This window comes from Glandiceps talaboti, chromosome 6 (genome assembly GCF_964340395.1).
Source record: "Glandiceps talaboti chromosome 6, keGlaTala1.1, whole genome shotgun sequence".
Lineage (NCBI taxonomy): Eukaryota > Metazoa > Hemichordata > Enteropneusta > Spengelidae > Glandiceps > Glandiceps talaboti.
In genome coordinates, this window is record NC_135554.1 from 10,005,555 (window position 1) to 10,016,373 (window position 10,819).

At 37.0% G+C, this 10,819-nt stretch overlaps 1 protein-coding gene across 1 annotated transcript; it reads right to left on the reverse strand.

The window, feature by feature from the left end:
* Positions 1-4,303: 4,303 nt before the first annotated feature.
* On the reverse strand, positions 4,304-9,172 carry LOC144436810 (tripartite motif-containing protein 2-like). Its single transcript, XM_078125669.1, has 4 exons — positions 8,098-9,172; positions 7,653-7,765; positions 5,434-5,631; positions 4,304-4,425 (listed from the first exon to the last, which is right to left on the reverse strand). The coding sequence occupies exons 1-4, from the start codon at positions 9,170-9,172 to the stop codon at positions 4,336-4,338; spliced, it is 1,476 nt and encodes a 491-aa protein (XP_077981795.1). The 3' UTR covers positions 4,304-4,335.
* Positions 9,173-10,819: the final 1,647 nt, after the last annotated feature.

Here is a 10,819-nt window from a genome sequence, read left to right on the forward strand (position 1 = left end):
GGAAAGTTCTGGAATTGTACGTGACTTAAAGTGTTCGAACTCTGACGCTGACTCCGAGTCAGTGAGTTGTGATGTGTACAATGCATGGACAGACTTAGCCCCCCCCCCCCCCCCAAAAAAAAAAAAAAAAAAAAATCTGGTTCTGGTCAGGGTAAACTTTCTAAAGTGGTGCGACGACGCGAATTTTTTCCCCTATTTTTTTTATCAAATTAGTAAATACACATTTTTTGACACTACATACTCTGTTCTACAACATTTATCTCTTGAAAAACTTCCTTTTTCTTCGAAGCAGTTTAGGCTTTGTATTTAAGCAGTCTTGGCAGTAGGGTAGATTTCAGCTGCTTGTTCTCCTGATATCAGGAATAAATAAGGAACGGGAAAGCAAAAATTATTGAAAAAAAGGATTGACGCGGTACGCCATTTCATCACGCTGTATTTTCCCTTTGTTCTTACAAAGACGTATTATAAAGTCACACATTCAAATTATGAGGCTGCTTAAACGTAAAAGTCCTAGAGACTTGCCTATCTGGCTTAAAAATGTTCTTCGCTAGTATATGTTGAGTGAGCCAAGTCTACACGACACAGTCTAGCAATCGAGCAAATAACTGCGAAGAAAATCATCGGATCCCGGAGGGAGACCCCCAATCTGATTAAAATCCGATGTGGTGAAAGCGGCTAGATGTCCTTATTTACCTCTATTCATCGTGTTGTGACGTTTGTTTTGTTCGGAGTGATCGCAGCCTGCGATCACTCCGAACAAAACAAACGTCACAACACGATGAATAGAGGTAAATAAGGACATCTAGCCGCTTTCACCACATCGGAGATTGGGAGACCCCGTAAGTTAGAAATAGCATAAATGTCATGCGCTCACCAAACCTTTATAAACTTGATTTTCGATAAGCTTATTGTGTCCTACATAGAAATTAAATATTAGAAGACTCACAAAAAACGTTCAAAATATCAAAATTTCTATACTCAAAAGCGACTTAAGTGAAACACCCAAACGATAGGGTTACTATATTGTGTTTAAGTTAACGTTACGATTTTTAGATTAGACATTCACTAAATTTGAAAAGTATATTAAACGAGGTTACTGACGGTACAAAGCTTTTGTGACTTTTGTCCAAATTAGCGATATTTTCGGCAACATTCAACAGCCGTTAAAGAGTAAAAATTAAATAGTTAATTTAGTAGAGTCTCAACCGGTGCTTTGACCCATGACCTTGGTAACGCGGCATCAAAATGAGACTGATAGGTATATACAACTGTATATATAGGTGCGTTTCATTAGGGTGAGGTTTTTTTTTTTTGTTTCTCATCTCCAATGGAATAGTCAGGCGGGTCGGGCGGGCGAAATAAAAAAAAAGGGGGGGGGGGGGGCAAGAAAAAAAATATGTATTTTTTCAGTTCTATTCTCTGTCCTTTCTGTCCTGTTAGTCTCTATACAACTTCATTTCTCTTCTCTTTATTGAATTCCTTGTTACAAGTCTCTTTCCTTCATTTTAGCAAGGTTGACAAGTCTGTAGAACAACTTTGTAAGAAGATGATTAAATACTTATCATCTTGATGGGTGTATATCTGTAGCCATGAACTATTGTATGATTTTATCATGAGCACTAATACATTCGTCCTATTAATCAAAGTGGCATTGCCATCGCTAACAATGTTTTCAAGTTATCCAATTTGAACTTTAGTATGTAACTTTTTGAAACACTTACGTGATTGTCATCAGTGTGCTAGATGAATTTCCATTTATATAGACCATTACTTCTATGAAACATTTTTCTTCAGTGTGAACTTGTGGGTGAGAGGGGGGGGGGGGTTAGACGGCATTGTTCTGCCAAGGTTTCCAACAAGTGGGGACACAGGCCCCTTGGTTCCAAAAAGTGGTGTCATTTGACAGGGAGTGGGGTCAATTATTATTGTCTATGAAATATTCATATAAATTATCTCAGACCACTATAGAGATACTGTGGTCTGAGATATTCCATTACGTATAGACCATTACCTAACTACATAAAAAAATTCCATTCATAATAAGTTCCGAGTAAGCTATTTTTTGAAAATTGTGTACTACACATTACACCTTAGAAAAAGAAGGCAATTAAGATAATGTAATTTTAAATTATATATATATATATATATATATATATATATAACTCGGTGAGTGTCAATCTGCTAAGACAGTGCTCTATACCACAGTGGCAGAGCGTAATATATATATATATATATATATATATATATATATATATATATATATATATGGATGATATATTGTTTAGAAAGATTGGACAGCCAGGTAGTCACAATTTTTAATCTGAATATCAATGAATAGCAGTGCTAAAATTTATAATTACTTTTTTTCAGACAAGGACAATGAACAACTTCAAAATAAGTCAGTGAACATATGATTGAATAAAAACTTTGAGAAATCCTAAACTTGTAACCACTTGTTTCATTTTTAAAATTGTTAGTACACTGCTGTGTTTATCATTCCCTCTTCAAATTCATGACATTTTGAAGAAAAAAAATCCCCGACTTTAAAAAGTAACAAATGTGAACGAAAAACTTACAAATAATAGTCAAACAAACTTTAAAATAATTTATTTGTTATTAATTAACCGTTACTGGCTGTGTATCATGATTTGGTCCTGCTATATCAAATGACAGCATAGTTACGTACCGTAAACTTGCAATGATACGGAAAGCTGACATTAGGTGTCCTTGAAACTCAGAACTTGAATCTTTAACTAAAAATATCAACAAAGTCAAAGTTGGGATGCTCTGTAAATATTACATTAATTTTTTTCTGATTTGCACAACAAGTTCGTTTTTCATGTCTGACCGGGCGCACATACATCGGCCGTCTATAGTGGCCATGCCAGTGATTACGCATTGATTCAGTGCCCAACATTCACATGTGTCACTCGCACTGTCAACATCATGCAACACGATCCCCTAACACAGCTTTTTCGGAATCAAAACACACATGTACTCATTTAATTTAACCCATCAACAAATGAAAATCACAACCTGTCCCATAAATTTGGTTCACGAAGGCTTCTGAGCTGTGGCATGGCAGATAGATGTTCCGATAGCAAGTTCAGTGTTTCGCACACGTCAGTGATTAGGTCAGAGGTCACGACAGTGACAGTAGACAAAACACGTGACGAGAGACGTCCATTTCGACGTTTCTTCTAATCCATCTAATGTTTTAATTTGTAGATTAAGTTTATCAAAGTTGATCTTTTTGTGGCATTTTTTATGTTAACAATAGAACTGCGCGTTGTCACTGTATCTTATATGATGTCAACAAAACTTTCCCTTACGCAGTCAGTATACTTCTTGTGGGATTCACGTCGAGTCACAGCCTGGCCTGGTCCGGCCGTGGACTTAGATAATTTTGATGTCTGCCGTAAAATGAATGCGCCAAAGGTGGGAAAATTATTGCTTCATTTGTAATTTTAGGGGGCCAATGTCGCAAGGTCGTGGCCTCGGCAGAACTGGCCTAAGACGCCATGGGGAACCTTACAATTTTGCTGTACTCAGGGGTCGGTCGGAAATAAAAAAACTTTTTTTTTCTGATGTCGGAGCTGCAAATTAGGGTCGGTCGGGAGATGAGAAACAGAAAAATAAAAAGGGCCGCCCTTACTTTCTGACTATATACTGGTGTGAAGAATGTATACCAGTCAAGTTAGGATACAATGAAATACAAAACTTTTTGCTGTATTGTATACATAAATATGCTACAAATCTCACTATAACCTTATCCACAGGTAAAAATATATTTTCACAACTCCTTACAATAACACCTCTTCAGCGAGAATAAAATCACCCGAACGGTTGTATACACAGCAACATATTTACGTAAACCCTCCCCGCCTCCGTGATTGGCAAGAATGATACATGTATAAGCTTATTTATATTTTTCAGAACGTAATTATGAATCAATTATGATACCAGCAGAATGATTGGTTTGTGTAAATTTGCCAGATATTATGATATTAAATTCATATTTACAAATGTGAATAGTAAAAGCTAGCTCTGTAACTGTTACTGGGATCGACAAATTACTTTTAAGAAGTGTGACGTCACTATACACCTCTCTCGTTGGCTGCGCCATTACTGCTCTATAGCACTATCTATTTTCTGTTTATACTGAGAGTACATTCCAAGGTCCTTAATTGTATCATCATCGGTGACCTTCGATGACTGAATATCGTTTGCCAAGGTATGGTTCGTCGATTTTCGCAACGACTATTGGTGAGATGTATATATCGAATCGAAGTCCGCCCTCATGTGGTCAGCTGGAAGATGTGATTATTGTTCCTCTTACCACCCCGTGATGTGAACACCATGTACTTGACAGTCTCTACCGCCATTCTGACATTCGCGAATTGCTATCTGAATAAACCGATGATACTATGAAAGAAAGTGATAAAGTAAATGAAATGATGAAGCATATCTATGCACGAAGACAATCCGAACTTTCAAGAACGTTTTGCAACTGACTAGATTAACTCAGTGCGGGTCTAAGCTAGCGTTATTGGTACAGAAAATAACAGTTTCCGTTGTTACATTGAAGATATAGCATCACCTGTCACACTATCTGAATTAATTAAGTCCCATAAACAAATAATGATGTTTTTACAAAAATGAACGTAAACAATAGGTGTCACTGGTATGGCGTAAAATAGTTTATTTATTCCTTGAAAAATAGTCGTTTAATAAATTTGGTACAAACATCAAGTGGGAGCTTGATTATTCAAAATACTTTTCTTACTTTGTCATCAGTTTAGTTGATTATCGTGTTATTGTAAAGGTATATACTATGCAATTATTGCCAGTTTAGAATATTGACATTTGAAAATCCAATAAATTAAGTTCAACAAGTGCACCATAATTGTTTGATTAAACATGACTGTATTTGTATTTCAAATATCGACTACCACAGCAATGTATCCGTATCAAAGATTTCAGAAAGAATATTCATCAACCAACGGAGGATGATTGCTCACTCAAATTATAAAGTACTAGTATTCTCTGAGGGAATTACGAGATAATGAATTAAAATTTGGAGAGATAGAAGCAGATGTTTAAAAGTGTCATTTCAATCGTGTCAGAGGTAATTATACAACATGGGACAAAGAATAATAGACAGACACCGGTATGATATATTCGCTAATATGTACTATATATACATATTTGATCTGTCGTGAACAAATATCTGTATATCCTAACATTAACCACAAAATTAAAACATTTGTTTAAATGAAATAATGTCCTTAAAATATGGTTCTATGAGCTTACATACAGTATATTACATATCTCCATCTCCATCTCCATCGACGAAAGCCATCGCCTGATACTTTCTTTAAAACAGAAATCAAGTAGTCATTGGATGATACTCTATGGCATCAAAACGCTCACCTGTGTTTGATTTTGGAGTAACGTAACCATGGATTCAGTGTCTCCAATATATATGGTTATAAGATCTCTCAATGCGGATATTGTATCTCCAACAGACACAACTACCTTACACGGTTGGTAGCTCTCATCTTTTGGATCTACTGACATACACAGTTTATCAACCAATATGTCGTCATGTATTTCCAGACGAATCCAATGCTGCAAATAAAAGTAGCAGTGTAATTCAGATATACAAGTATTACACTTGTTAATTATCACCTGTTTCAAAATTTTCTGTCACGTGATTTGATTCGGAACTGAGTAATAAGATCTTATTTAGGTGTTCATAAATTTGCACCTACTCTCGCTATTACTGGAGACACTGAGTGGGACTCGTGTATTGCACGTAGGCGGGGTAATATGGCTCAGTATTGGAACAGACTTTGTACCCTTGACAGTGATAGGTTAATCAGTAAGATTTTCATTTGGGACTATGCTCTGTGTGTCGGCAATTGGTCTTCTGAGATGTATGATATATTTGAAAGTATAGATCGATACTACCGAATTGACACACATTGTGATTTTGACCTTGTCAGGTTACGTAAACACTCAATTTGTATGGAAAATTCTCACCACCACGTTCGTAATAAACCAAAATTACGGACGTATGGTATTTTTAAAACCACATATGGATGAGAAAAAATCATTTGTATAATTATTTCATCATCGTAGTAGTTACTTCTTTCCATCTTCCCGTTTCTTTAGAGAAGTTATTTAATTTCATCACATAATAAATACACATGACAAATGAGCCCGCTGGGCTGGGTGATGAGTGTAAATTTTCTGTTCTTTTTGCCATGGTAACTAGTAGTTGTATATCCACATATCACTATAATAGACAGCTCTTACTTACTTTAACATAGAGTCATAAAGACGAGTGTTGTGATACAAGTATTGATTAACTGTGTTGATCAATATATAGATTGCAAAAAATAAAAACGTAGAATCCTATCAAATATTACTTGTTGATTTTATTATGATATAGTAAATTACATACAAGTTTACCACAGTTTAAAGCTGCCTTTAGTAAATCCACTAGAACAATTATAAGCAGTATAACCTCCAAGTACCCAATGAGTTATTCTCCTATTTAGAGCATGCATGCTTTTCCATATAGTGAGCCTTCAGTAACTACAAGGGGGAAGGGAGGACTGGGGAATCGGTTCTTGGGGGAGGGCCATATTTTAGAAAATTGGCTTAGGGGAGGGTAACATTTTATTGTGACTAACTGTATTGTCTAAATAAGCATTATTTATTCATTTTGGCATCTATGCATATATATGCATAGTTGTATGGAAACCCCATGCAATATAGCTGGTATGTGCACTTTGTGACCTCACAAAATTTAATATAATTTTGATTGTTGACACTGACTTTGCATCGCTATTAGCTCTTTATATGAGGTGCTCAAAACATATTTCACTTTTTACTATAGCATTCGCGTAACCATGGTAATGAACATCCCAATGTTAATTGCCGTAAGTTATGGCTTAGCCTGGGTTAGGGGTAGGTATCATAATATCTGACTACTTCATCAAATCGTTGTTGACAACCATGCGGTATTATAGTGAACAGTGTCGTCACATAAATAAACTGTAGTGGTAGTAGTGGTTGGGGAAGTAATCAATGCCTTTAACACTTTCAACATGGTGGCAGCGGTGGGATTAATTCCTTTTCACCATTGATTCTGGGACTAGTGTCCTTTTCCATGTCTGACAGCATTTAAACCATGTTTTAGAAATATTTTAACCGGGGGAGAGTCATATCTTAGAGAAGGGAAATTGAGGGAGGGTCACTTTTTTTGAATGACGGAATCGGGGAGGGTCACATTTTATGCAACAGCCCTCCCCCTTGTAATTACTGAAGGCTCCCTTAATAATCTCAACTCTATCGACTAAAACAATTTACACTTCATGTTTTTAGACAATCCCTTCCATTTTTGAGGACAACTCTATCTTCAATTCACGCTTTCTTAAAAGGAAAGGTCCAGTTAGGCTTATTTCTGGCTATTGCCATGGCTATTGCCATTTGTCTTGAAAAGAATTGCGGTAAATGTGACGCCATTTCCTGCATGGTTATCGACACAAACCCTCGCAGAATTATTTATCAAATGACAGACCACATGAGTACATTTGGACTTCTGTGCATCTTTGGGCCTTGGCAGCAGTATATTTACTTACCATTCGCGCTGGATCTGATGACTGCCAGTATGTAGATGGATTGCCGTCATTCAGTTGCCGTAACAAACCCCCATTGGACGATACTGACAGATTCTTGACACACTCATTCCATTCTGTGTGATTTTCCATGTAAATAGAGGGGCAAAATAATGCAACCGTCATTCACACATTTAGTGGCATACTCAATGTAGCAAGTTGATTGTCACAGTGACCTTTGACATTAAATCTTGTCTTTGTTCTTTATGATATATTTTGTTCTTATCGCTCTCTCTCTCTCTCTCTCTCTCTCTCTCTCTCTCTCTCTCTCTCTCTCTCTCTCTCTCTCTCTCTCTCTCTCTCTCTCTCTCTCTCTCTCTCTCTCTCTCTCTGTTGCCTTTGTTTATGCTGATAATTTGGATGTCTAAAAACATGTCCAACAAGTGTATTTATTATAGTAACAACATACCTGTGCACTTCCTTGTCATTTTCAGCTGACCCAGACTCTTCTCTGCACGGAAGCCAGAAGGTTTGAATTCGATGTAATCGTTCTCTACTGGATCGAGTTTAGTTTTACAAGTCAGTAACTTGTCTATCTGTGACGTCACTCCTGTCCTCATTGACATCACTTGGCTAGGAGACCCATTGTTTATAAGTCTCTCTGCAAATTCTCGTGAATGTGTAAGATCACTTTGTAGACCTTCGATCTCTTTTAATTGTGCTTGTAGATTTGTTTTACGTTTTCCTTGTTCACTTTTGAGTTCAGTTAGAATCGTGTCTCCAATAATGTTGATGTTTTTCATAGTGTTTTCAATATGTTCTCTGACTTTCCTACTTTCTTCCTCAAAGCGCTGGTCCAAAGAAGTTATCATTTTCCGGACAGTGGCTTCACCTTCGGTGATGTCGTCATATTTGGTCGTCAGACTGTTGATCATCCCAGATATTTTGGTTTTGACTTCCGTAGCAACATCTGTCAGATATCTATATTCGTGTTTACTCTGTGGATGGTCAGTAACCGTACACTCCAGACAAATAACCTTGTCACATGTATCACAATACAATTTTAACTGATTGCCTTCATGTTTGCTGCAGTAGATCGGCGGCTGAACCGAAACTGGGTCAGTGGATTGCAGTCGGCGATACTCATCAAAGGCAATGACCTGATGGGTGGTGGGGAAATTAGCATGCTGTGTGGTTGCACAACTCTCGCACAGCTCAATAGCACATTCATAACAATATTGAGTTGTGTTTCCTTGTTTCTTACACCCCCCACATTGGGATGCCGGTGGCCTCTCAACTTGTCTCATTAGAGCAAACACTAAGGGGTCAGTTGGTAGTTGGGCGACATCACCATTTGGTACAATGTGCTGTTTTCGACAAAGCGGGCAGTTGAGCTCGCCACTCTTTACCAGCTGACCAAGACATGTTTGACAAAACGTGTGAAGGCATGGTAGAATTTTAGCATTCTTGTATCTCTTGGAGCAGATTCCACATGTCAAATCATTCTCGTCGATTTCAACAGATTTCAACTCCTTGCTAGCCATATCAAAGAATGTCAGGACGTGTACTTAAGGCTACTGGCTACTGTTGCGTATTGTCTATTTTACCAACCTTTCCGATCAACACGTTGTCCCTAATGTAAAATCTCCAGGACACTGATAAGGAAACACGGTGGCAGCTAACTGCGCAGTCTCTCTAGGAGTTCATAGGTTGCTTGCATTCTCGATTTTTTAGGTCAATGTCCGCATTGTGTATGCAAGGGAAGGTGTAACTCAAAGTAGTCTGTTGGTTGACTTTTTCTAGTGCGTAGAGTACTAGTCAACTTTAAATTGTTCAGAATCTGTGTTTGGCTACTGATGCTGAAGGAGGGGTTCACATTGAGGATTAGCAATAACTGGCACTTTATATTGCGTATAAACGCATCCCAATAAGAGGGAAGTACAGGCTATTTCAAATTCGAAAAATGTTTGTCTTCAATAACCTGCCCCCTGACGTCACCAAGCTACTCAATCACTTGGACAATCAACTAGAGTTAGGCGTAAAAAGAATTGTGTGGTTCCGATTACACTGAATTTAAAATAGGTGGGGTAGGTATTTTTTTTTATCATATTTTTTTTCATGTGTGAGTGTCTGGTTTAGGTTTTCCATTGTTTTACAAATGGTCTCTGTGTTGTTTATTTCTTACGAGATGTATAGCCATTACAGATTGGAAGAATAGTTTTATATTTCTTTTTAAGTTGATGTCAGTTTCCGCACCCACTATTTCTTGCGAGACTTCACGATTTTATTATTTTTCTCGAATACGTAAAAAAAGGATCGGCGTGACAAACTAGGTGGGGTCGGGTAACCGGAACCGAACAACTTTTTTTTATTTGGCCTTATCCACGCAGTGTTTAATGAACATCAAATATGGTGATCTTCTTTGTCTATATATTGTCCCATCCACCACTTAATCATTATGTGAAATTCAAGAGGGTTAGATCTTGTTCCCCCATAAATAGTAAAATTACCTCTTCATTGATATATCACAAATCTCTCCCATTGACAACATGTCTTGTAAGAACAGTTAGTATGAGGATGTTAATGAGGGGCACTTTTTGACTATTTCATATTCAATAGAATTTAGTGCTAGACACATATACCTCGGTTCTCATCCATCATCTACCAGCTGTGACATGAGTACGAAACAACTACACGTTGGCTCTATCACAGTTCGTTATGTTTTATACAGCTTCTGAAAACGTGCATGTAAGGAATACCAGTGGTAACTAGGCAATATTTTACGAACGCAACCTTCAAATTCCATATAATTTGGGTACATTCATAGATGAAAATAAATAGTACATGTCTAGTAAAGTTACCTGTTGTAACATTGCATTGCGTCATTTACACAAATAATTATTGTCATTAATTGGGCAAGATGTTAAGAATGAAAGCTTCACAATTTCATATCAAATGTCACATACACTGATCATAACAAAACATGTGCGTGTGTATGCTGGAAAGTTTTGTGAAGTAGCTTTTAAGTGTAATGATTCGTTTGCATAATCAAGATATGCTGTCCTTATTATTTCACACTTCAACATAGTTGAAATTTCATACACAGAAAATGCTTGTAATAACAACATTTTTACAAGTTTTGAGGTATTAGCCACAATTGCATAATATTTATTTTGTGCTGCAACTGGATC